General features: G+C 47.1%; 1 protein-coding gene across 1 annotated transcript; it reads right to left on the reverse strand.

Moving 5' to 3' along the window:
• Positions 1-1,468: 1,468 nt before the first annotated feature.
• LOC306810458 (BICD family-like cargo adapter 1) lies at positions 1,469-11,152 on the reverse strand. The gene is made up of 4 exons (XM_079323107.1): positions 11,008-11,152; positions 7,825-7,955; positions 5,195-5,315; positions 1,469-1,805 (listed from the first exon to the last, which is right to left on the reverse strand). The coding sequence occupies exons 2-4, from the start codon at positions 7,932-7,934 to the stop codon at positions 1,605-1,607; spliced, it is 432 nt and encodes a 143-aa protein (XP_079179233.1). The 5' UTR covers positions 7,935-7,955; positions 11,008-11,152; the 3' UTR covers positions 1,469-1,604.
• Positions 11,153-27,529: the final 16,377 nt, after the last annotated feature.

The raw sequence follows: 27,529 nt of genomic DNA on the forward strand, positions 1-27,529 counted from the left end.
CTGTGGGATGGTGTGTTAGCACCGAGGTTGCAGAGCAGGGCAGAGCTGAAGGTGCACCCAGCTCTGTCTGCTGTGGGACAGTGTAGGTGGTGGCCTCTTTAAAGCAGCAGGAAACAAACTGGTGCCCGTGGGCATCATGAGCTGGGAGAATGTGTGAAAATAGCATGACAGCAGCAGGACATCTCTAAACTGAGCCTGGTGCTCCTCACTGGCTTATGATGGTAGACTGATGAAACAGAAGAGCTGTAAAGTGCCCATCCAGTGCAGAAGGAAGGTCCCTACTTGAGTATTGCAGGATTTCCAGCACTGCTGTGTGCAGACACCAAAAAAGCCACGTTCCTTCTTGTTGATCAAGTCGTGCAAAGCAGGCTCTGGTCATCTTTGATCAAAAGGACCTTTGGCTACCTGCTCACCAAAGGGCTGAGTAGCAACTGACCCACAGGCAGGGACAAATACTCCTTTCTGTCAGGCCACAGCCAATGTTACTGCATAGGGCAGAGTAACCTGCAGGCTTTCCAGAGCTTTGTAGACCCCTGATAGCCTTTGGCTTCAGTGAAGGCAGATGCCAGTGTGCTTTCTGAGGATTCAGTCTGCCAACCCAGTGTCAAAGACTGACTGACATCATTGGGAGTAGGCTTTCAGTGAATTATTAGTTAGGCTTTTGGGGGGTCTATCCAGTTAAAATGACAGTTTTCTTAATCTGTTTGGGAGATGTGTATGGCTTTGGGGGGAGGTGTGTGACTTGCTGAAGCTCCCAAACTGCTTTTGGCCATTGGAGGAACAGCAAGTGCCCCAGGACTGAACATGCACAACTTTTATCAGTCTGTAATCTGTTGTAGATGGTCAGTCTCCTAGGGAGAAATCTGTGTAGCTACAGCCTGCAACTCTTACCTCTGTAACAGGAGAGAGCAGGAGAGGACAGTGACACCACCTATCTGTGCCCTGCCCTGAGCTGCCAGGAGCCTGGATCCCAGCGAGGGTGAACAGCCACGCAGAGCTCCAGGGGAGATGGTGCCCAGGCAGGATCTGCAGTGAGGGCTCAGCTTCCACCACGGAGAAAGCTACATTTGTCAAAACATGGGAATGCTGGGACTAAAGTGACTCCAGTCTCAGTGGGATGGATGAAGGATGTCACAGCTGCCAGGCTGGTACAAATGGCTCCCCTCTGTCCTCTTGCATTCAGCCCTCTTCTTCCCCCTGGGCTCGCTGTGACAGCAGTTCTCAATCCCCTGCACCACTCTGTCTTGGGGCTGCTTATTTCCTTCTCCAGCATAAGAATGCTTTTAAGACAATCAGAGTATTCTTCACAGCAGAAACTGGACTGTGTCAAAGCGCCTAAAATATACCCTGAAGTTTATCACTTCACTTACAGAATAAGAAAAGTTTCTTTCTACTAGAATCACATTGTCAATTTGCAAATCTCCAATTCATGTAAACATTTGGTTCAGACCAGGTGCGGTGTAAATAGTGCAGAGTCTCAAGGGTTCACTCCTTTGCCCCCTTCTTTTTTACTCGGATCAGACTTAGGTCCATCAGCAAGCTGGGCAGCTGCCCCACTCCCCATCTTGAAGCAGGAAGTGTTGGAGAGTTTTCTCTTTTCCAAATTAATTTTTCTTGAAGAAGGAGAAGAGACGGTTTCCTTCGGCCCCGACGGGCTCGTCCCCCTGCTGCTCCGGCCTGAAGGCGGGGGCGGGCCTGGCACTGCGCTTGGCGCCGGAGCCACTGGAGAAGGAATAAGCGAGCTGGCTCCATTCCTTCGGGTGTTTGTCCATCAGCTGCTGGTCAATGACCCTGTGCATGTCATCCTGCGGCAGAGGGAGAGACGGGCCGTTAGTGGCGGCTGACGGCCCAGGGAGCTCGCGGGGGCGCTGGAATGGGTGAGCCGTGCAGGGATGAGATGGAGCAGGGAGGGGCGGGGACAGGGACGGGGCTGTGACCCCGCAGCTCCGCTGTGCCTGCTGCCGTGAGGCTGTTCAGGGGACTGCGGAGATAATCACACACCTCTGAGGCATGAGTCGCTCAGGTGGTCTCGCTGCTGGCTTGGCACTCTGTGCCACCCCTAAGCTGTTCCTCTGCTGTCTGCAGCTTGCAGATACCCCCTCTGGGGCAGAAATAAACCAGCAGAACAAATGCAGCTGAGAGCAAAGGCCAGAAGAAGGACAGAGGTCTGTGCTGAGCGGGTCTGTGTGCACACTAAGGGGACAGGCAGGGGTGGCAGAGCTGCTGCATGGCCACTGTCACTGGGCTCTTGGGGAGGTGCTGAGGGGCTGGGGCAGGGGTGGGCCCACCAGATCCCTCCTGGGCTTTGCACCAGACTCACCAAAGAGAGCCGAGCTGCTCTCCTAGACCCCCTCCTTCCCCTGGAGCCAGCACAGCAGTGGGAGCTCTGACTGACAGCTCAACATGAACTGTGGCTTTTCAGATGTACCAGGAACGCTCTGATTCTGTCCATGTTTGCACCACAGTGAAGCTGCTTTATACAAAATAATTACCCAGTTCTGTTGCCCCTAATGATGTGCTAACATGTTCTTTGAAAACCTGGCTATAAATTTTACAGATTTTAAACTTTCAGATCCATTGTTTCTCCTAAAATTGCATTTTTAAGCTGCAGCTTAGTGAAAATGTGTGTACACAACTATCCCCACAGGAGGAATGAACTACTCTCAGCTTTGGTCCCTGATTAGGGCTGAGGATACTGACTGATGACAACAAGGAGACTCTGGATGGGCTGAAGTGGTGGAAGTGCTGTTCATTCAGCACCTGGCAGCCCAGGACTGAAGGGAAGGTGCTGCCATTGCCCAGCAGGTGCCACAGCTGCTCTGGATTGAATCAAATCAGCCTGCTGGGACTGGAAACTTAATAATGGCTAATCTCTTGTTTCAGCATTTTCTGCAGGGAAAAGGATTGATAGCCATGACCTGGACCTAAATTCACTATGGGGATTTCCCCTGTGGGAGCAGGAAGGTGCAGAGCTACACAGACTGGGGAAGCTTTGGGTCTTTTTAGAGCAGGGCTGGAGAGAGGAAAGGCAGAGGGAGAGTTGAAGAAGTTGAGGTGAACATCAGTATGAAATATCAGTGAGACAAGATTCCAGAGCTGAAGCTGCCACATGAAAATATACAGCATTTTGGATTTTGAAGGCACCTCTTCTGCTAAATGAAGTAGGTACCCAGGCTCCTGCATGGCAGATCTGTGTCCTTGATCAACCATACAACAAGGGATGAGAATGATTTATATATGTGTGTATATATATATATATATATATACACACAAAAATATCATATACATATATATATAAAAATACAGTATGCACTATTTAGAGTGCACTGCATTGGGTCCCTGCCTGTCAGATGTGTGAGTCAGAGACCAAATCACTTGGATGGGGAGGTTTTTTTGCTTGAGTCCTATTTTATAGCCTGTATGATTATGTCCTTAGAGAACACTGTAATCTTGTTGACAGCCCTTGGTGAAATGCAGACTAGAAGTGTGCAAGAGCAAAATGCTACCAGATTAAAGCACCCAATTATGCCCAGCTAAAGCAGAGACATTTATCCTATTTTATCAGAAATTTTCTGCAAATCCCTTTGCAAAATAGTCCCCAAAATACATAAATCACCTGATTTGTTTTGTGCCTCTGTGGCTGAGCTGCTCTTGAGGGGACATGAGGTGGCTGGAAATTATTTTGCTGCTGTGTAGTAATACCTCAGGTCAGTATGCTGGAGACAACTTACTGCCACAAAGTGGGCCTGAGCCTCAGCTCAGAGAGCTGATGGGAGCAGGTCTGGGGTTGCTGTGTTACTGCAACAGGACCTGTTCTTAACCCCTAAACTGGGTTTATTCTAGATTCTAGCACTAACCAGGCCTCACATTATCCCACCAATCCAGACTGAGCTATACAGACAGCTCCTATGCAGAGCATTGAGTGACACTCACTGGACAATGAGGCTGAGGAGTAAAATCTCAGTTTTGTCTTTCAAGAAGCTTTCCAGATAGTAAATATGTGGATAGAGAGGGTTAATATATGTGCACCTCAGCCTGGCTTTCCCCTGGTGCCCTGGTAAAGCCTCACCATGGGGTGCAGGATGCTGCCCCTGGCTGGTGCTGGGATGGGGGGTGTGGACAGAATTCTGGTGGGTGATGGAGACCCCCACTGGCCCCTCTTGCCAGATGATGGTGAGAGCAGAGAAGGATGTGGGTGATGGTGGCAGCAGATGGAGAGGGGATGGGGGAGTGTGGGGAGCTCACCTCAAAGGCAGGAGGGGTGTACGACTAAAGCTGTTGGTACAGGAACTGAGAAAGGCCACTAGATCAGAAACCAAAGGAGCCAGATAGTAAAAAGCCCTGAGGAAGCAAACTGTAACCAGGAAAAAGAAAAGAAAGAAGGGAAAAAAAAAAAAAAAAAAAGAGAGAGAGAGAGAAACGAAAACACAGTGGAGTTGAAACAGGAGCAAGGTTGTACGGGAAAGGTTTCTACTGGTCAGGCTGGTTGTTAGTAGAGCTGGGGTCTTGCATGGTCTGCAACAAATGACACAGACCTTTTCTCTTGAGCCTGCTTTATTTTCTGTTGAGTAGCCCTCCCTTAGTGCTGGTTCTGGGAGGAGGCAGCTTTGTCTGCTCTCAAGGGCTCTCTGCCTTCACAAGGGTTTTCCCCACTAACCCCAAACGGAGCATCTCCAGGGCAGCTGTGGAACTGCCATGACTTTGTTTTTTTTACCTTGGTGAAGACCTGGAATTTTAGCTTCTCCTTCTTGATGGATCTTCAGAGTTGATGAGAACAGTGCAGCAACAATCAGCACAACCTCATTCTCCCACCTTTGTGCTCCACCATGGAAATGCACAGACATGGTGTGCCTGCCTAGGGACACCTCCCACACAGACCCCTCCCCACCCCGGGGCAGAGCAACGTGCACACCTCCCACTCTGGCAGGAGGCACAGTCTGCTTCTCCATCTTAAATGAGTGTTCAGAGCTGTAGCATTAACAGCTGACAGCTCAGAGGCTGGGGCAGGGAGGGGCAGCTCCCCCCTGTGCCCCACAGCATCGCTGGCTCCTGCAGAGCCAAAACTCAGCACCCCAAACAGCCAACCCATGGGTGCTGAGGCAGAGAACAGGACACAGCCACAGGGAGGGGGACAGCCTCCCAGAGGTGGCCCTGGGTGATGAGTCCTGCAGCCCCTGCCCTGCTGGGTGCTCACCTGCCAGGCCTCCAGCTGCTGTGAGAGGTTCACCTTCTGCTGGATGGCATCCAGGAGTTGGCTGTTGAGGGACATCATGTCGATCTTGCACTTGGTCAGCTCCACCTCCACCGCGTTCTTCCTGCGGGGACAGAAATCAGGGACTGGCACCTTTTCCTTTTTAAATGAAGAGTTAAACATATCTAAACAACACTACCATTTATGTCTTTCACTGGCAAGTACTCACATCCTAAGGTGTTCATCTCTGTTGTATTCTGGAAAATCTATTAATCTGAAGAGTGGGGTAGAACTTTTGACATTGTTACTTTAAAACCAGCAGATTTTACAATGCTGTGTAAGATAATAGTGTGCCTGGATAATGTGCAAGATCTGGCAATAAAACAGAGATCTGCAACAAGGTAGAATCTATATACAGACATTTTTTTTTTTCTTCTGTTTATATGCATAGAGAACACATGGTATGTGCTAAAATCAAATGGCCTGGTCTGATCACTTGATCAATAAATTGCAATATAAACACAACAAATTAAAAAAAACTCTTAAAGGATACAATTCTGCTTTCATTTGGGACTTGGATTGAAGGAAGAAAAGCAAGAGAGCTTATCAGCATATATTTTAAGAATGACAAACTGTTAAAATTGTTTGAATTAAATGTTAGGCTTTGAGGAAAGCTCCCAATTTCAATGGAGCTGCCCCAGCCCTTGGGAACACCTCTGCTGCATTTCTTTCCAGACATTTGGTGGCCAGTGGGTGTGTCATGCCACAGATGAGGTTACCCAGAGAGCCCCAAGTGCTCAGTGGCTGTGATGTTCCAGCTGCTCCTTGCTTGTGGAAAGGAATTGTCCCATAGGATGGAGCAATTTCCTAAGCTGCCCAATTTGGGAAATGCTGCTCACCATGCTGGGACCACACAGGTGAGCACAAAGCTTAAGTTTTCAATTAACTGCTGTGTGACAGAAAGTGTAATGTGACTTGCTGGAAACCATCTTTCCTTGCAAACATTTTCGAGAGAAATAATTGCATCTTATTAACTGTAGCTAATTCATTCTTTCCTAATAGCTCCCTTGTGCTCCCCTGCAGAAGAGCAATTTGAGAATTTGAGTTTGTATTCCAGGTACTGGTTGCTTAACACTTCCTCTGAAAGGATCCTATTTTCCTATTGCTTCCTATGTTGCCAAACTTCAGCTTTGAGCAAAAATTTTCCACACCAGATGTCTGCCTCGGGCAGTGATTTTATTTCTGTTCAGAGTTAGGGATTTCGGGGGGGGGGGGGGGGGGGGATGGGTTCAACAAAAGCAACTTAACCCTTGGGGTGTGAGGTGGGAAGAAAATCACGAGCCTCCCTAGGCAGCAACCAGCCCACTCAGTCTGGGAGGGATGTTTTCACTCCAGTGACAGGATGCTTTTGTCTGCTTTCACTTGCTGCCACTTTCTGCTCTTTAACCCCCCTCACCCGTGCCCCGTTCCCGGGGCTCCTGCACTGCAGCCAGCCCCAGATATCGGTGCTTTGCCCAGCAGGGTCACAGTGGACTGGAGCAGCTGTGCCCTTCCACTGGTGGCTGCGTTCGGGCACCTGAAGCGGCTGTTGTTGCTCCGGCGCTTCCCCGCGGCTGGCTGGATGTTTCCGGGGGATGGATGGCAGCGGCGGTGTTGCCATAGCCACGGCAGAGCCACACGCACGGGAATGGCAGAGCTGCCTCCCTGCGCCCGGCACACAGCTGGGATGCTCCTGCTCCTTGCCGACAGAGGGAGGTGTTACAGAGGACAGCGGTGGGGATTTGGTAGCCGGCTAGCCCAGCAAGGGCAGCGCGGGTGATCGAGGCACTAATCAAAAGGGATGGTGTGGGCTGATTTAGCTCTGTACCCTCAGGTGCAACCCTCTCCCGCTCCTCCTCTTGTCCAGAGCTCTTCCTAAGAAGCTGCCTGGTGGTGTCCTGGCCCCTGCTTGTTGAAGGGATTATCAAATGAATCCTTTCCAGCAGAACACAGAGGGGTAAAAGTGTCTGTCCTTCTTCTGGACAAAGAGTGCTCAGGGCATTTTGGCAAGGCCAAGGACAGAGCTGGGGAAGGGGGATTTGGGTATGGGGGAGCAGAACTGCAAAGAGGATGGACAAAATAAAGAGCCAAACCAGTGGGGGAATCCCAAAAGGAGAACCAGAGAATTACAGGACTGGAGATGCAAAAAAGACCTTGGAACCCAAAAGGAGAGGGAGTGAGCAGAGGAGTGGTTTAGGGAAGAAGCCCAGGCAGACTGTAATGGGGATGGTCAGGAAAGCAGGGCTGTGTGTCTGGAATAGCAAAGGAATTAAAATGTGACAAATAGGGCAGACCTAGTGTTTCCACTTGGTTCCCTAAAGTCCTCTCCTTCTTACTGTGACTCACACCAGCACTAGGGATGGCACAAACACGGTTCACAGAATGCTCCTAAATGCCCCCAGTCCAGCTGTGGGGCAGCTCTGCCTTTAGCACCTCCTGCCGTGCTCCTGGCAGCATTTCCAAGGCCAAGACATCACAGTGTCACAGCTGCTGAGGAGAGGAGCAGAGCGCCACTGCAGAGGCGTCTCCTGGCAGGCAGGGCAGGGCAGCGCACAGGCGCGGCCCAGGCTGGCTGGGCTGCCGGCCGCACTCACTTGGCGATGGCCTCGTCGCGGTCCCTGATCGCCTGCAGCAGCCGCTCGCTCGCCTCCTTGTCCTCGGCAGCGCCGCGCAGCCGGTCCCGCTCCTCCTTCAGCGTCGTCATCTCCACACTCAGCAGCGTCACCTGTGGGCAGAGGGAGGCTGTCAAACCCAGGGCTGCTCCGGAAAATACTAAAGTGAGTGTGTGGGGGTAAAAGCCCACCTGCAGGTTGAGAGATCCCCTGGCCGTAGAAAAAGCTGTGTCTGCTGTGTGGGGCTGTTAGTGCTGGTGCCACCCTCCATGAAATATGCTGGCTTGCCCTGCAGTGCTGACCTGAGCAAGATGTGTCACCAGGATGGCCTCAGTGACATGCAAAAAGCTGTGCAGGGCAGGACCCACCCGTGACTTCACTGTCACTACGGCATCAGGGCTAAAATGTTGTCCCTCTCCAAGCAGCTTGCACACATCCTCTGAGTCTGCCTGTTATAATTCTGATCTTCCCAGGGTTAAATTATTGCCAACATAATTTACCAGCAAATAGTATTTTTGAAGGCACCATTACATCTCCTGGAGTAATATGAAGCTGTAGACAAAGGATGTGAAAATTCTCTTTCATGCCATGGGAAGTGTTACTGGCACATCTTACAATTTTAATTAGACTTTAAAATATGTCTGGAGTCTTAAATAGTCTGAGAAATGATCTATCGTTTTGGTCCTGTGCAGAGCGAGTTAATAGGCTGTGAAATCATGCAAGGATTGCATTAGCACAGCTTCATAATATTTCATACACATTTAATTTCTTTGTCTAGAGCACACACATGCTCTGTTACACTACTCCATCACCTGGAAACCCTTCCAGCATTTGACCCACCTCCTGCCTCTAAATGCAGCTCAGTAGTGCTTGAATCTTCAAAGAAATCTTTAAATAGAGGGCAGACAGTCAAAAAGGGCTCATCACATCCAGGGCGTGGGAGGATCTGCTGTTAGGTAGGCAGGGCTGGGCTGGGGGGAGGAGGGTGTGAGTGCACCCTTGTCTGTGCAGAGACTCCCCACGGGACTGGGGAGCTGTGCTGGGGCTGCCAGGGAACCAGGGAGCTGTGCCAGAGCTGCCAGGAAATTGGGGAGCTGTGCCCTTCCTCAGCCCTGCATGGGGAGCACCTCAGAGCAATGATGTGACAGACAGCAGTGGCAATGGGGTGATGTCAAAGGAGCTGAGCACTTCTACAGAAATCCCAGGGGACAGAGGATCCAGAGGCCCAAAATATGGGGTCTGGGGATAGGTTTGGATTTTAATTGGTTCTGTCTATGCTTCAGGTAAGAATGGGAGGAAACAAACAGGCAGAAGGTGTGAAATCGATTCTCAGTGTACAGAGAAGGGGGTGACTCTTGTCTCCATCTGCTCAGCATGCTCTTGGGCAGGAGCAATGGATGTGTGTGATGCCACAGGATCCTAAAAGCCATTTAGAAGCAGCTCCCTTTGATTGTATCATACCAGTGCCAAACAGAGGGATGAGGAGGCAGCAGGAGCACTGCGTTCCCTGGGTGGACCAGATTTCCACATGCATCAATTTTCTGTAGCACTAAACAGAAGATGATGATGCCTCTTCTATAGGAGGTGAGAATAATTATTAACCTGAAGCACATGTGAGGCTGGATAACAGGCAAAAGCTGTGGGAGATGTGTACTTGCTGTGGGAGGCTGGAGTTCCTCTCTGAGAAGTAATGGCTGCGCACTTGTAGCTATGCCCCATCTTTCCACATCACACAGAGGTGTGAGAAGAAAACAGAACTGCAGCTCTCCCTTTGCTTACTAAATATGCAGAGCTTTGGTAGTTGGAGACCCCTAAAAGCAGACCCAGGGTTCCAGACTTGCAATCCAGGGCTGGTCTTCTGGTCCCTCCTGGCTAGAGAGTTTGGGGAGACCAGACAAGCCTAAAATCTGTGAATAAGTCTCTAAAGATCTCTGTCAGTACTGCAGGTTGTAGAGATGGAGCCCTTGTCTCCTCCATCTCAGGGGTGTTTAAGGGCAAGGGGGGTTTGGTGTGGTGCTCAGGACTGCAGCAGCACAGCCAGGGCAGTGTCTGGGTTCATGTCTCACTGGAGAAAGAAGTTTGAACCTTCAACAGTGTCTTGTGGTGGCCACATGCTGCTGAGAGGAGCAGTCCTAGGGAAAGGCTGGGCTCAGGTTCCCTCCCACACTCTGCCCTGACCAGCTGCTGTGGAAGAAGGACATTTCCCACCCTCACACACGTGCAGCCACCACTGCCAGGATATTTAATGAGCTCTCTCTCTTTTCTCTTTGGTCCATGGTGGGAACTCCCACAGCCCTACACAAGGCTGTCAGACCCAGGTTGTTCTGACTTTCTAAACAGGGGTGTTTTCCTATTTATTCACCAAAGGGTGATCCAGCACTGCTGGAAGACCAGCCAAGGACATTAATCCCATTCCCTGCTCCAGGCAGTTGCTCCTGCTTCTGCTGCAGCCTCCAGATCCCATCCAGCATCGGAGTCTTGTACCACGGAGACAAGACAGCCAAGCACCTCTTTGGATGCCTGTGTTCATTTCCTGCTCTAAGCATAGAGCCTCAGATGATGCTGTGCTGGGTGTGGATGCAATGGATTCTGTGCTTGGGTGTGGGGTTGGTGTTGGACCATTCCTATCGCTGAGTTGCCTCAGCTGGTCCCTGCCTGGTGCCAGCTGGCCACAATTAAGATTCTCGGGAGTGCTTTTCTGAGGGTTTGTGATGCTGTTGTGGAAGAGGTCAAGCCCTGCTCCGTGCACAGCTGAAACAGCAGTGTTATATCCATGGAATGGGTGCACATACTCCTCACAAGGGCTCAGTGCAGCAACTCAGGTCACTGGATACCTTTGAGTCTCCAATACCCCATATCAACAGCCTCTTATACTTTGAGGTCTTCTGCTGAGAGAATTTAAGGAAGAGAGATTGGCTAAAAAGCGGATTGGGGAGAAAGGTTTAAAGGAAGTATGGCTGCTTGAGATGATGCTTCGGATGGGCCCCAGACAATTTGTCAGAAACTTTCATTTAAATACTTAAATCCTCGCACTTGGTTTAATAAATCTCCCTCATCCAACCATTCGGCCTAAAATCTCCTGGGTTCTTTATCATGTTGGTCTCTTTGATGGAAGGCATGAACACTGCTGTTACAAGACACATGTAAAGTGTGGGAGCTGCTAACCTGGCTGTGCAGTCGCTGCAGCTCCTCCAAACTCTGCCTCAGTTCCCCCGTTCTCCCTCCATTAATTCCCTCAGGGCGCGAATCCTCACTTGTTCTCCTGATCTGTTCCTCTAAGGTGTCGTCGTCGCTTCGCCGAGAGCTCTGAGAGTGGAGAGAAATCTCTGCTCAGATTTCACTTTAAAAAATGCAATTGTATTAATTTGGTACAGTTTGGTATGAGGGCTGAACAAGGAAAAAGAAAATGTGAATGTGACCTTGGTAGAGTTTTTGTTCCCATATACCTCCACAGGCAAGGTGCTCAACCAAGGTAGTGCTCCACATGATGCAAAGAGCATGCAGACCTTGGCATAAACCAAATTTACAGAGACCTACTGCATTTGTAGCCTGTGTGGCTACAGTCTATGTTTGTGGACCTTTTACAGGACTCTCTAATTTTATTTTAACAAATACAACTCATCTCTATGCCAGCTATGAGTACTTAAATGAGGAGGGTGAGTACTCCCTCACAGCCCCTGCAGGGGCTGCACTGTTTTCCTTGCACAGCATATCCCAAGTAAGCCTTAATGGCAATGCAACCAGCTTTGCATTGTAGGTGGGAGAAGAGGCCTGATTTGAGCCACAACAAAAAAGTGATAAGTAATGTAATTCTGCACTTCTGTGGATGCTGACTGGTCGCTTCATGTCACCCCCTCCTGCCCAGAAGCCTGGGGACCACATCCTACAGACATTCATCTTGTGCCAGCAAAAACCTTTTACCTGTCAGGATTTGAGTTGGCAGCTCCTGCCAAGACATTCTACAAATCACAATTCACAGGGACAGAGACCCTCCCATCACAACCAGGGGTTATGATGCTCGATGATACTATGCTAATAAAGCCAGGTTAGGAAAATACCAAAGGAAATAACCGAAGTGTGATGTGTAAGGCAATTTGCAATATTTCCATGTTGAAACTCAAACTTAATGCAAATTTCAAAGTAAGCCTACTTTTATTAATTTTCACGACGACTCCCAGGCCAATGACAGTTGTATGAGCTTGAAACTTTAGCTGGCTTGAGCACTGCAGGCTGAAACCCCACATGCTTGGCTCTTGGCTGACCATTTGATACACAAGGAGCGGGCTATGCTCTGTCACTGCCATCTCTGTGAGCACAGAGGTTTCTGGGAGGACAGAGCCTTCAGCATCCAGCAGCACCTGCAGCAAGCTCGGACCAGAGGATGTGCACAGGCAGACCTGTGTGTGCCCACACTCACCGTGGAGTCGCCCGCCAGCACGTTCTGGATGAGCCTCTTGAGCTCGTGAGCGCGGGCGCAGGCTGCGGCCGGGACGTCTTTGGCTGAGGAGGTTTCGAGGACTCGTCCATGGAGGAGTCGGTGGACACGGCCGAGTCGGCGCTGTCGCTGCCGCGCAGGTGGGAGCAGAGGTAGCGCACCTGGCAGTACGCCTCCCACAGCTGCAGCCTCAGCTGCAACCACAGAGCCTGCCATTAGAGCCTGCCCTGCCACCATCTGCATGCACGGCCTGCTGCCATGCTCAGTGAAGCGTGCCATGCCAGCCCTCACAAATGGTTTGGAATGGATGTAGGGGTTTACTTTCATATGGTCAAAAGGGTGTTGATGCCAGACCCAATCCCAATTTTCAGACTGTGGCTCAGTCCAAATCCAGATCAAATGCATAAACCCCTTTTGCTCTCTGGCTTTCCAGAGGCTGGAGGGCAAATACCTGTTCTCGTTCTTGCTCCAGCTCCTCTGCCTCATGCTGTGCTCTATCTCAGAGAGCAGGGATGTGCTGGTTGTGTTGAGGTTTGGAGACTTTTCTCCTCGCTGAGCTCCTCCACCTTGCCCTGCAACTGCCGGTAGGACAGCCTCACCTCCTGGAGCTCCAGTGGCTTTGGTGCAGCTTGTGAAGAAAATCAAGGAATCAGAAAAAATTAATGGAGGGTGATATGGACTGGATCAATCTCTTGGTTTGTGAGGGGTTGGGAGGGAGGAATGAGTGACAAAAACAGGGTTTCCAGCCAGGAGGAAAGTACTCTTGGCTGGTATTGCTGTTTTGGAGCTTAATAATCTCCAAGTGTCATTAGACACTGTTTAGCCAGAATATCCAGAAAGATATAAAAATAGCAGGTTAATCAGCACTAAAATGAAGCAACATTGTGAAGAAGTGGGACTCAGGTAAAGAAATTTGCTGAAACAAAACAAGCAGGAAGTGAATCCAAAAAAGAAAGTGCTATCTACATGTTTTTAAAAAATATATACAAATATATATTTTAAAAATGAAAAAAAATATTCATGATCATTTTATAGAGCTGAGGATCCAGTGCTTGGTAACCCACAGAAGTGAAATAGATAAACCTTGCTCTGCCCTCAGCCCAGAGGTGCCAAGCTTGTTTTCTGGGGAGTGACATTTGGTGACTCATGGCTGTGAACACCATGGAGATTGTTGGGGAAACCAACCTGAGCACTGGCACCTAAGAGGCCAGTGAAGCCCCTTTGAAGCCAATTCTACTATTAAAATTAAATAAAATGAACTGCAACCAGAGTCCTCTGATTCATTTTGCATTTACCATCATTTCCCCAGCACCCTGCCCCACTTCATTGCTCAGATCTCCCTCCTAAGCTGCTATTTTTGTCGAGATGCCTAGTTGATGTCCTGTTATCCATCTTCAGGGGGAACACCCAAGACCTTGCTTGCTGCCATTCTTGCATGAGCCATTTATCTTCAGTTGTTCTGTCTTCCACTTTGTGACAAATTTGACCCAAATCATGACTTTTACTGCATCCCCATCCCTCCTTGTCTCACTGCTGCCTCCTGACCTGCAGGTCCATTGTCATGGCTTTGTCTCTCCAGGATGAGGACTCGATCCTGCAGCTCCTCCACGGTTCCCTGGAGCAGGTTTCTCCTCCATCATGGCACTGAGGCGATGCTCCAGCTCCCGTTCCTGTCTGTCAGCATTTGATCTGCAGGGCAAAGAGAGACCCTGTCAGACTTTGCAGGACCAGGAGAGGAGAGACACCACATTCCAAAGAGAGAAATGAAACAGCAAAAAGCAGAAGGATGTACACAGATGCTCTGTACCTGTATGACAGAAACTACCTCTGTGTGTGGAAAGCTCTGAAAGGAAAACAACTCTTTTCCTAGGCTGCAGGGACAGCTCCAAAGGACTGGCTGGGCACTGGCAGCTCAGGGAGCAGGCAAAAATATTTAAAGATACTAAGTGGAGACCAGCCCTGCCCACCCCTTGCATCTTAACATTTGAAAGACTGGGAAAAACTGGTTACTTTTCCTGGGTGGTCCCCAAAGGTGGCATTTTTCTCCTGTATAGGTGCTGGAGACCATGGTGAGCCAGCAGGATCCAGGGTGAGCCTGTGGATCCTGCTCCCCACAGGGCTGTGCCCAGCACTGTCCATAGCTGCTCTTAATTGGTGTGTATCATCAGTCCTCACCGGGATTTTTCTGTCTTTCACTTGTGAAGACTCCTTTCTGTGCTGTGTTTTTAGCCTCCCAGTGATTGGTTGCCTTTAAAATTGGTTCATTTTTTTAATTGTCAAGGCAGTGAGTGATTTCAGGCGAGGGACAGTGTGCCAAACAACCTCCGTGACTCAGTTAGCCAGGAACAGTGCCAAGGGATGAATCAGCACTAGCCAAGGTCACTTCTTGTTTAACAAGACAGAAAAGGAGCTTTTTCCCATATTAGTACACACAGGATCTCTGAGCTCTGCTATGCCAGCCATCCACCATAACCCTAAATACTCCCTATGGCCTCCTGTCAGTTCATGGAGTGTAGAGAAATTCAGCAAATTCCCACTGTTTTTCTGGCTCCTTTGGGACCTTGTCTTTGTGCTTTCAGGTTGCTGGAAAGATGTGGCTGCACAAAGGAGTATCAGCCAAGTATGTGGACTTGCTATTTCTGCAGAGTAAAGGACTGCTGGAGGTATCAGAAAGCTGCTCTGAGGTGACTAATGGTTCTGATATGTCTCTGCCCACACCATCATGATTTACGTGGGTTGAAAGAAAGAAAAACAGGAGGTTTATAATGGAGAAATTGTACCAAGAGTTCATATTTGGTGGGCAGACCAGTAATGAACATGCTGTAAATAATGATACAAATAAAAAACATCATTCTGCCATGAGCCTGCACCATGGGGAAGGCACAGGGGGAAAGGGTTTGGAAAGCAAGAGACAGGAAGGAGGTGAGGAAAGAAGGTGTGGCATGCATGGTGATAGGCATGCATGGTAACAGTGATGTAGTGCAGGCAAACCCTTTCCAAGCTTCCATACTTACTTCAAGGACCTGCTGCTCCACACCAAGGGGAGGGGAAGAAAAGGCGAGGGACCAGCAAGGAGCAGGTGGAGCAGGAGAAAAGAAATCAAGAGATTTTAGGGAAACCTTTTCCAGACAACTTTTAATTAAAGAAGTGGTTGGGTAGTAGAGCTGGATATCTTCTACCCATCTAGCTCCTGCCTACGTGACCCCAGTGACCCTGTCAGGGAAGGAAAAGGAGGAAGTGTTTCATTCCTGCAGATGTACCTGAGTTAAAACAAGCAGGGCTCCTGCTTTCCCAAGTGCATGGCTCAGAGGCAGGAGAGGATTGATGCTTTCTTTGCAAGCATGAGGAACAGAGGAAAAAAACCCCTTGCAGACCTTCCCACCATGCCTGCAGAGTTTAAACTGTACGGGCAGCAGCCCTGCAGGAGCACAGCCATGGTTTGGCTCCTGGAAGATCCTTCTCATCTGTTCATTATGCAGGAATGCTGTGGCTGAGGCCAGCACTGGCAGGTGCCCTGAGCCAGCCAGCCAGAACACCGTGGAGCAATCCTTGCTGGGGCAGTCCTTTCCCCAGTGCTGCCATCCTGCTGCTGGCTCCACCAGGACTGTGTTTGCTCAGCTCACAGAGGGTCACTGCACAAGCTCCACCAGCCCTGGTGCTTCTGCAGGAGGGAGGCAGGTGACTCACCTCGGCCTGGAGGCTCTCCAGCCGCACGATGTGTGGCTGCTGGAGGAATTCTTCTCCCGAAAGTCCTCCCGGAGGGTGTGGACCTGCAGGGAGAGCTGACGCTCCACTCCGACGTGCAAGGAGACACCAGCTGGAGTTACCCAAACACCCAAAGCAGCCATCTCCTCCTGCCCAGGGAGACATGCCCAGATACAACTTTGACACAAGCCCAAGTTTCAGCAGAAACTCTGAATTCTGCAGAGTTTAGGTGAGTGAAAATCTCAACCTGGACAGACCTGGGAGAGCTGCCATTTAAAAACCATGTTGATTTTTCCCTTGGGGCAGCCAAGGGGACACAGCCTATAATTTTTTTCCACTGTAAAAAACCATGATGACTCCTGTGTCCTAGAGGAAATTCACTTTGCCTTAAAAATATAGCCTAGCTGGGGTTGACGAGAAGACCAGGAAACACTCCTATTAGATTTACACTCTCTCAACCTTTGAACATCTTTGGCACAGCTCTCATATAACAAGTACTCTTTGCCTCTGACTTCCAGCTCCTGTCAAGGCCAGATGGAGAAACATCCACTCCACATAACTGTCGGTGCAGGATCCCTGGGCTTGTCCCTCTTTCCCATTTTGAAGTAGGGGTGTCCCACTTATGCAGGGTGGTTTGAGGACAGCAGAAAGGCCATGCCCACCTGCAGGATCCAGGCTGGAGGCAGCCCTTACAAATGACAGCTTAGACATGTTAACTACTCCAGGCAGCTTTATGGCTGATTTTTACATGTGAACACACTTGCTTAGGCTTGTAAGACAAGATAAGGTTTTTATGACAAAACCCTAACAAGACAGCAACATGGATGGTTTTCTTTTTAATTAGCTGCCATCAGGTTCCACTACACTTAGGCACAGACCTCCAACTCTGCCACATGGGCTGGAATTGAGTTGATTCCCCTCAAGAGGTGGCATTGGGGTGTGTCCAGTGGCAAAAGCCACAGTGCTTTAGATGGGGAGCTGAGATGGGAGGGAGGGATTGGGGTCAGCAGCTGTGGGCAGTTGGGGAATGCAGGTTGGGGTCTGGCAAATGTGGCTTCAAATTTTTTCTGGGTGCTCTGACAGTGCTCAAGGCAGAGCTTCACCAAAGAGTGCAAGGACTCTGCTCTAGCAGCTTTACCTGGAGCAATGAGCACACAGATCCAGCCTGAGCTGCCCACAAAGTCAACACTGCTCCCTGTTAAATATGGTCCCTTATATTGCACAGTCTGCAGCAAAATATTCCAAATCAGAAGCATGAAGTAAAAGGCTGTTCCAGCTCCATCACGTGGAGGAAACTGGTGCCTCAACACTGTTTGCTTGGAGGGGCAGCAGCAGACAGAAGTGTGGCCACCAAAGCAGGCTCTGACCACTGACTTCTGAAAGGAGAAATGGGTTCCAATAATAAATAATCTTGTCTACCAATTGTTTTTTAGTTCCCTTGTTATATTGTTTTTTCACTCTTCTTTAAAGCCACATATCAGAACCGTTTGCATATTGCCTAATTTATTTAATAAAGTTTCCTTGCTTGGGCAAGATGCACAAAATATAGTGACAGCATAGAACTATAGGAAGGGGTTGGTTAGTTTTTTTCCCTTAAGCAACTATAGATTGCAAAGCATTCTGAGCAGCTATTAATTGGTGACACTAAAGGAGATGGATGGATTGTGCTTTTTTTGAATGATTCACTTGCTTTTGTAATGACTGCTGAAACATCTTCATGCTGAAACACTCTGCAGGAGCTATCAAGGATGAAAAAGCACCAGATGAAAAGCACTGAAGGATTTTGCCTGCAAAATGCTGACCACATTCCCATGGAGCACAAGTGGCACCAGAGGAGATGACACACCACTATTTGATGGTTCAATGTGTAACATAATTTATATGCTTGAAGAATTCTATGTACAGAGAGTATAAATGCACAACAGAGGTAAGGAAACAAGGCAATATTAATGGCATTGTAAAAATCCCTGGTAAGAGATATATAGCTGCTCCTGCTCATTCTGCTCCCATGCCCAGACAGGAGCAGGTGAAGGGATGAGCTGCAAGGATGATTCAGATTGTGGAAAGTCTGTATACGAAAGGAGTCTAAAAAAAGGATGGCTTGTTTTTATCTCATGCAGTGAATGCTGAGAGGGACTCCCTATAAATACTCATGGATGAGCACACAGAAGGGAGAAAGCGCTATTTAAGCAGAAGCACATTTGGCAGAGAAGAAGATGTGAATAAACCGGATAAGAGTATATTAAAGCTGGCAATAGGAAGTTCTACATTTCCAAGGACCTGCTCTAGGATTCCTCTTCCTGCACACATTACAGTAGTAGAAATGGTGGCAAAAAATTAACTTTGTAATGGAGCTGGGACACTTTATCATGCAGCTTCTTTCAGAGGGCTGCCTGTGACAGAAGGGAAATGAATTTGACCTCAAGGTCCTCTTCAGTACCAGGTTTCTTGCAGGACTATAAGACTTGAATCACCAGCATTAAATTATCATATGGCATTTATCTATGGCTTGCCCAACTCACAGGCTCACACATCTTATTCCCACAATTATAACCCACATGGAGGGAAAACAGGACTGGTTACTGTAGATTTAGAGCCCTAAAGGCCAGACAGGATGTCAACAGTGTCACCTCAGTGAACCCATTGCATCCTACCTCATACAGTCAAGTAAAAATAACACTTGCTTTAGCTTCACACAGTGCAGAAAAATACTCTCTGACTAGCTGTTTGGCAGAAGTAAACAGAAATGACTGTATTTGTGTTTCCCTTCACAGGCTAACCAGGACCAGTCTTCATTCAGTTTTTCTAGATATGAAACAGTCTTCTGAGCTGAGTTCTGATCATGGAATCTTCCTTTTCATGCTTATTTCAGAGGTTATTAATCCTGCTGCTGAACTACCCTTTCTAATTGATTGTAAAATAGAGATTTTAACATCAGCTTGCATTAATTTATGAAAGCCACCTTGACAGGGCCCAGTATTTCTCAGGTTTTATGGTGTATGTTCAGCCAGTGTCTGCTTCAGGTCTCAGCACTGCTGTTGATGTGCACCTGTACATGTGTGCTTTAAACCATGAGATCACCTCTGATTACTTCTAACATGCTCTTTTTGCTTAGTGGCATCACTGAAGATGTAAGCTTCCATCTCCATTCTCTCTTTAATACTCAGTATGGCTTTTGCTGAATGGAAGTGAGTTTCTTCTTCCTCAGCCAGCCTGTAGGACTTTCTCTTCTCCATCAGTGTTTCCTAAAGATTAAAAGCTAAATCTTTTGTGGTTCTGTCAATCATTTAGCAATGCACTGATTTTGCTAGAGACAAGTAATATTCTTTGCAGAAAGGCAGGACATATATTGCTCAACATCACAGCTTTGCTCTGTAGTTAAAAATGAATTAATTTCCTTGGTTATGGGCAAATTGGCCAACACAGCCGCCAGGCAAGATCTGAAACATATCTGCAAAAGCCTAGACATCAATTCACAATTAGATATATTCAATCAACTGTGAGATTTGTTTTCTGGTCTTCGGGCAAGGTTTCGATGAGATTTGGGCAGTGCAGGAAGAAAGGAAGAGCAGGAGGACATTTTGGCTTCTGCTCTAATTAAGGGGTTTTCATCACTGCAAACCTTGATTAAGTTTCTCTCGTGATTAATTCCCAAGTGCTAAATACACAAAACTGTCTAGATCTTTGGCAGAAGGAGAGGTTTGCCAGCTACAAAAACTCTGTGACATTTAACATCTGGAATATACGAGCAAATAAGTACATAAACCAAATACAATAAACTGGACCACTGATGTTCCCATGAAGGGGGGATCTTTGAGAAGTTAGGAATGGACTGTGACAAATTAATGCCAGTAGGTTAGTTTTTATTCAAAGAAAACCTTCCTCTGGGGTAAGGTTTGATAAATAAAGCTAACTGTATACAAATGTCTAGCCGTAAGTCGTGTCAGAAAGAAAGGAAAATAGAAAAAGTTTAATAGACTGTAGCTGGGTGAAGAAACCAATGTTTCCATATGATTTACTTCTACAAACAAGACGATTAAGATTTAACAAAGGATATTGAAAATTTTCTTGCCTAAATAGCTACAAGAAGTCCTAATTAATGCTAAATTTGTAACACTCGGGAGAGTGTGTTACCCCTTTATTAATTGCTAATAGCTGAGTTCAAGGGACTTCCTGTTCCCACTGTGTCCCATTAACACTTCAAACCACTAATTGCCACCTCCCTGGCTGCAGGTTCCTGGATTCCCAGCTCTTCTCTGGAAGGAAAATATATTTGGCTACTGAATACAACCAGAGGAAGAAACAACAACAACAACAACAACAAATTAAATTTAAATTTACAAAAAATTTTTTCTTCTGGTTTCTGAGGGAAGTTCCAGAGAATTGGAATTGCTGTCTTGCCACTGGAAACCTGGTTTTTCTGGGATACTTGATCCATGACAATAAATTGGCTGTTCCCAGCCCTTGGCACATTGGCATCATAAGCCACCATCAATATTTTGCACACCTTGGAGGTTGCTCAGCTTGGGAATCTTTGAGAGATTTTTAGTAAAGCTTTTAATGCAGCTTAAATTGTAAATGGTTATCTGAAACATTAGCTTATCCAGGAAAGTTCTTATATAATAGAAGTGCTTGCATTCGCCGCCCCTGTTGAGATCTTCAGCTTGTAGTTGCTGATTTATGTGCCCAGAGGGATTCCCTGTGGAATCTCTGTGGAGAAGAGCAGTGGCACCCTGGTGAGATGGCCAGATGCCCACCCAGCTGCTCCCACCCCACCCTTCTCAAAAATGGGGAAGAAAAGAAGATTTTTTAAAGCTCGTGGGTTGAGACAAGACAGGGAGATTACACACTATTAGGGGGAATTTGAAGTTTAAAACAGTGACCAGTAAAGTAAAAGGCAAAGTTCAGATTGGCCATTGCCTGGAGTGGAGTAGCAAGGGGGATTTTTGTGTGAGGGAGAGGATGGAGCTTTGCTGAGGGTGGATATTGCCCACCCTGGTGGGGCTGTTGATGGTGTGAGGAGGTTTTTTTTTGGGCTGATGTCATCAGTGGAACTGTGAAGGCTGTGTGGTAATGTTGATATTGCAATGACCATTCTGAAATTAGCATTTTTTTGGGGCAAGGGGTGAATTTATTACTGCAGGTGTCCAGGCACTGCTGTGGGGCTGAGAGGACCCTCTGGGCTGCCCCAGGATGGACATGGTGAGTTCCACCCCAGCCCCTCTGCAATGCAGGGCTGAGCCTGTCACTCACCACCTCTGGAAAAATGCACTCAGGAAAGGATAAAGCACCTTTCTGCCAGCAACACTGAGGTAAATTTGTGAAACAGCCTCGTGGTTGAAGAAGTAGGAGGGGATTTGGCTGGGCTTTCTCCAGAGACCTCTTCCTGCTCCTCCCCAGTGCAGCACAGGACATTGGAGCTGGGAAGTGCTGGTGAGAGCCAGCACTGCCCCATCCCTGCCAAATGATGGAGTGGGGCTGAATCCTCCTCCTCCTCCTCCTCCTCACTCATCCTTCACTCTGCCACTGCCCAGCCCTGGGGGTTTAAGGCTTGTGAGCTTTCCCTTTGGCAGGGAACAGGCTGCCACAGGCCAGTGCCATTGGTGGGGGCCCTACACTGACAACAGGGCAGGGGGACAAAACAGTGAACAAAAGAATGTTATTTTTGCACAAAATGGATCTGCCAAGAAAAAAGGATATCAGAGATCTTGATCCAAGGATTGCCAAAGCAAGGAGACTGAGTAAGGGAGGAAAGGCACTATTGTGGCTCTTTTGTAAGCATCAGGCTGGGGGTGCATTAGTGACAGGAAAAGCCTCATGGCTGCAGCATTAAACCCATTCTGAGAGGATTCTGTGAGACAAAGGGCAGCAGTGGCAGCTTCTGCTAAGCTCTGCACTACCTCCACAGTTTTGCCATTTTGGAAATACAAGAAATATGAGCTTTTATTGCTTGATGACAGTGAGAAATGCATAGTGTGTCCTTTACCCTACTCCTATTTACCTGAGTTTTACCATAAAAAACCCCAAGAATGTGTTTCCTCTCAACAAAGCCTAGTTGTGCAGTGGGTGGCAATGGGTTAATGCCAATCAACTGTGATGCCACACACCTGAAAGGCAGAGGCCCAGCTGGCTGAAAGAGAGAGTAGGGAGCACCTGGGGCTTTGTATTTTGGGGTGGGGTGTTTTGGCATCTGTTTCTTGAGGTGGAGTTAAGAATAGAGATATTTAATTCCTTGGTGGAAATATCTATAAATCTTGGCTCTTCTCAGGTTGAAGCTGGTTTTCCTGGTTTTGGAAGGTAAAGTGTTTGCATTGTCTGACTCTGGTTGCTTCCTATATTCTAGTGATTGGAGAACTGTAAGTGTGGGTAGAGTTGGAGAAAAGCTACTGCTGCTTTTTTTTTTTAAGTGTCCTTGAAAAGTCCTTTTAACTAAGACAGTGGACTTTTGCTGCATCACTAAGCAAAGTGTGAAAAAGTAGATGGGGTTTTCCTGGCAATGCAGTTGTTGTTTCTTTCCTTTTCTGTAAGGTTAGGTGATATATCAAAACCAGTATGCAAGGCCAGCATCTGAATTCTTTGGGAAAGAGCTTAGGGGGGTGAATGCAAAAAGGTGGCTTTCATCTTGTCTTTTAGTAAGTGTTCAGATAACTGTCTGACTGAGGCCAAAAACCATTAGCTGAGGCTAAATCAATTTACAGGATTAGGAACTGCTGTTTTGAACAGAAGCAAGGGCAGTAGGGTGCTATGTGGGGGTAACTCTACCTGGGTCTAACACCTCTAGGTCCATTGTTTGAATGAAAGAAAGAGCTTCACAAGTGGCTGTGGGCTGTTCTAGGAGGTGCTTAAACATGAGCCTCCTTTTTTTTTTTTTTTTTTTTTTTTTGTGTGTGTGGTTTATTCTTGACCTAAACATTTGGCTCTTGTGGGGAGGAAAATAGAGTGTGTGGAAAAATGAGTCAGCCAGCTTCCTGTGGGAGGGACTGCAGGAGGCACGATTCTTTGAATGCTGCAATAAATTAGCACTGGAGATAATTCAGAGGACAAAGTGTGCCTGGAGGACACACCATGCTAAATAGTGCACGAAGTGGCTCTTGCTCTCAGTGTGCAAGTGTGCTTTGCAGAAGAAGTGTGGGAGATAAGACAGCTCTGCACTGTCTGTGGGGCTCAGCACAGAGGGCTGGGCTTGTTGGTAGCTGTTTGGTTCCTGGATGGTGAGAGGATTAGGGTAATAACATGGAACACCAGCAGGCTCTGTGGTGATGCTGCACATCACCTGGAGTGAAGCATTTGTTACCTATTTGCACATGGAAGCAGAAAGGCTGCAATAATCAAGCTGAGAGGAACCACCACATGAAGTCACTGCAGCACAGCCTGGCCCTTGTTGCAAGGGGGTCTGGAACCTTCAGGTTAAAAAGTTTGTGTCTGTGCAAGAGCACAAGGGGAATGAAGTTTTGTACTGGACCAGCAGAGGGAATGGTACAGTTTGGAAGCTGGACAGTTCATGTTTTGCATCAGTAAGCTCTGTGGTCTGCTCTCCTAGATAACTTCTAATGCATTTCTAATGTTTAATTTCCACTGATAATATGCCTGAAAAAGGCATATTTTATCTTGATAGACCACTTTGGCCATTACCTTTGATGTGGGTTTTTAATCCAGATCTGCTGGAGCCCAGTCTATCTTTGCTACATGAGCTAAAGGCTGAAATAGATTTCTTCCAGTAACTTTCTAGTGAGCCAAAAGTGTGGGTCAGATGAGAGGATAATGAAACACAAAACGCCTGATTAGTTTGGAAATAACTGAACTGGAAACATGAATACTTAACCCAGTCATTAAAACCTTTTGAAAAATTAAGAAAAAGGTTACAATGGTGGAGACAAAGAAAATGTAACATTCCCTCCTGCTCTGAGAGGCTCTGCTGTCTTCCATGATAGCCTGAAGTCAGGACAGCCAATCTCCATTCTTGAATTTATTTTTTTGTGAAATAATTTTAATCTTAAGATCTTAAACCTGGAGGTATTGAAACTCAAATGGTTGTGCCTTGAAGAAAGAGACAATAATTAAGCTGCTTGCAGTCTCTTGCTCTGGCTTTAAGCACTCTCTCCCCTTCATTTCAAGGCAAATTAACTGATTTCTGTTGGGGATATCTAATATGTGATTGCAGACCAGCTGCTCTGTCTGCTCTTGAAATCTTCATGGCTACACCCTCCTAAGATCACAATATACTGTTTTAGGATTTATTAGTAGTAAATACAAGCCAAAAGTTTCCCAGTATGTGTAGACTTGATGCTCAAACCTGCAGTTACAAACGTGTCTGAATGCATGAAAATAATGGTGCCCATTCCCACATATGTGAAATGAGTGCCAAAAAAGATGGGACAAAATTCAAGGAGTTGGTTTCAAATATATTAAACTCTCCCAGGAAGCCTTCAGACAAGAAGAGAGAAAACATTTTATCAAAGGTATATTTAAATTTTATGGTAGATTGACCTGGAGATGTTTTATTAGCTTTTAAATCCCTGCAAAGTTTGATTCCAAATAATTTCTATCAGGCTGTTTCTTAAAAACAGTGCTCATGTGTGTTTGCTCATTTCCTTTAAAGCTTCATAAATGTATTTCAAAAGTGAGAGGAAGAACAGCTAAGAAATGGTTTTTGGAACTTGGCTTGACTAAAGCAAGATGTGAAAGTGTTTTGTGGAGAAGGCTGATTTCTCATAGCCAATACAGTAGAACTTGTGGCTGCTTTCTGTGGAAAAATAAGGAAAGCCAAACCCTATAGTGAATATTGGCCAGGATGAAAGCTACAGCTTGAAACTATTCCATTAAACTTTCCTCTTCACTAAAGGTTTTAACCACAGATAGGTGCAACAGGGTCATAAATGGAAAGTGAATGCCATAAAAATGAGCAAGTCCATCACAAAGTTCTGGAAAAAACCCAAACCAAGAAACTCATATGGCAGCATGTCACATTCCAACACTTAAAAAGGCATAAATCTGTGTTCTTAAAGGATTGTTCTGGAGCTGTTAGGTAACATTTTACTTGAAAATACTTCTTGGTCAGCTAGTATTTGATCTGTCCTTCTAAACACAAAAGAACTGTGCTGAACACCTGCAATCAAAGAGCTTCTAGAGAGATACCATTTAACTTAGCAGAGCTTCTTCCTGCACTTTGGCAGCCTCCAGCTATATCTGAATTTTTCTCCCTCTTGGCTGTATGAAAAGATCTGTTTAGAGCATAAGGTCTTTGGAGCAGACTTTGAGCACGAGGCAGACCTTGCTCTTGGTGATTGCTGACAAAAGATAATTACAATGTTTTAGTAATAACATCTGAGCACTTTGATCTGCTGAAGCCAAATCTATACTTAGTGCATTAACATGGGTAATAAGCACAGGAATTCTGTCTCCTTTTAGCCCAGCTTTGCTCTGATTCCACCCAGGTTGAACCTGTGAATGCAGGTGCAGCATGTTTACCTTCTGTGCAGTGCACAGATGTGAGCACTGAGGGGATTGGGTCTTTAATTCCCACATCCTCAGGGCAGGGCTTGGCCTTCAGAGCAGTCTGCACCTCCCCAACTGTACACAGGGCCAAATATGCAATAGTAATTTCTAGTGTGAGCCACAGCCTAAATTCACAGCAGATGTATTCAAAGCTGATGATAAATTTTCCAAACACCTGCAACCCAGCTTTTGAGAAGCTTCTGAGTACTTCTTCAAGTGGCCAAATCTTATGCATATGCCAGCCTGGCAGGTGAGGTGCTCCTCTGAGAGACTGCATGGCTGTAGCTGTGGCCATTGTCTGGATGAGGGGAGGGTCTGGAATAAGGATCTCTCCTTGCAGCTTTGTCCTCCTACAATCTTGCTTTTTAAAAGCTCTTGCATGGATTTTATTTAAATAACAGCTTTTAGCAAACTTGCTGGCATTTTGGTACTTTAAGTCCTACAAAAAGATGGGCTTGGAAATAAAAAATAAATCAAGTAGCTGAAAAATGAAGTGGGTGCAGTATATGCCATGGGATGGCCTGCGAAATATCCTATACTGCCAAATCTTACACAAGCAGGGGGATCATTATCAGGGACTGGAAAGAGCCCCTCTCTGTATGAGTTTCAGGCTTTAGTGTATCTGAGTATCAATGGATGGCCCTTTATGGGGGAAGATGCCTCAGTCACAAACCCTTGCCTCAAAACCTCCTTCATGAATGCAGCTATTTTTCTGATGGAAAAGAAATGCAGTGTTATCAGAGGAAGAAAAACCTGCTGTAACTACATCCCAGCAGCTCTGTTAGAGTAACTGCCTGGGAGAGAGTCCACTATAGGTGTTAAAAAAAACTGTGCTTGGCTGTGGGCAGCCAGTTTGGCACAAACATATTAGACTCAGACTTGTACCTGTAGCCAAGGTTTTGCTACAGATCCAGGTCAGGTGTCATTCAACTGAAAGTCCTTTCCTCCACTGTCTAAGATGCTGCTTAGAGGGATAAGAGTCACTCAAGCTGTGTTTTTTTGGCACGGAGGATGCTCTTTCTGACAGCTGACTCCATGCAGACACAGCCAGCTCTCAGCAAGCCTGGGCTGAGCTGGGGCAGGAGCCAGCAGGTCTGGGACTGACCCCAGCCCAGGTGTGGGGCTGCAAAGCAGCACCTGTAAGCACTGCTCAAGGTCTTAGACTGGGAAACTGCACAGACAGAATTAGCAGCCTGTCCTGTTTGATGCTGAGAAAAGATCACTTTTCTCTGTGAAGGTTTCACAGCTGAGGCTTGGCTGGTAAGAAGCATGCTTCCCTCTTTCACCAAAGCTCAGTGATTTATCTTGGAGGGGCAGAGTTTGTCAAGACCTAGAGCTGCGCTTTAGGGAAAATATTGTCACTTTTGGCTCTGGTGCTTTTAAGCAGGAGTCAGTACCAATGGCATGTACCCTCTGCATGTGCCTTTTTAGCCCAACCTAGGGCCAAGGAAGGGAACAGGAGACCAGCTGTAGAGTGCAACAAGAAAAACAACAAAAAGTGATGTTCTTCAGCTTTAAAGGCTGCCTGACAAGTTGCTGTTGGGAATGTGCTTCATTTTCAAAGCCCTGTCTGAGCATGCTCATATTTTACCTGTGCAACATTCATTGCATTCAGGTATATTGATCTATCTTCACAGAGAGGGCTGCCTTGCCTGAGTGTATGTAGATTCTCCTGCACTTGGTCATGGGCTGATCTATTCCATTTCTTCTGCTGCTTCTGTAGGATTTAAAACTGGGATCTTCCCTAGCTTTGCTGCACATAAATGATTAACTTTCTCTTCCTCTTGCTGCCTGAAATCAAGAGTAATGTGACCAGTGACAGAAGAGACTGTGGTATTCAGCTCTCAGCAGTTTTTATTACTCCTGCTGCTGTAGCTGAATTTCTCTGTGTGCACAAGTCAGTGGTAGCTGCACTAAATCTCCTGAGCACCTGCTGTGTGCTGGAGTGTCTAAAATGGTGCTGCTTAGAGCTTCTGCCAGTACACAGACATGTGAGTGAGTTAGGAGAGCTTTTATCCTATCTGTGCTAAAAATCACCTGCCTTAAGCCACT

Source organism: Erithacus rubecula, assembly GCF_903797595.1.
Source record: "Erithacus rubecula genome assembly, chromosome: 19".
Taxonomy (NCBI): Eukaryota; Metazoa; Chordata; class Aves; order Passeriformes; family Muscicapidae; genus Erithacus; species Erithacus rubecula.

Coding starts and splice junctions, on each gene's coding strand:
- LOC306810458 (XM_079323107.1), bottom strand. CDS start 7,934: ATGACGACGCTGAAGGAGGAGCGGGACCGGCTGCGCGGCGCTGCCGAG. Junction 5,316..7,824: donor CGCGACGAGGCCATCGCCAA/GTGAGTGCGGCC, acceptor CTGTCCCCGCAG/GAAGAACGCGGTGGAGGTGG. Junction 1,806..5,194: donor AGCAGCTGGAGGCCTGGCAG/GTGAGCACCCAG, acceptor CCTCTGCCGCAG/GATGACATGCACAGGGTCAT.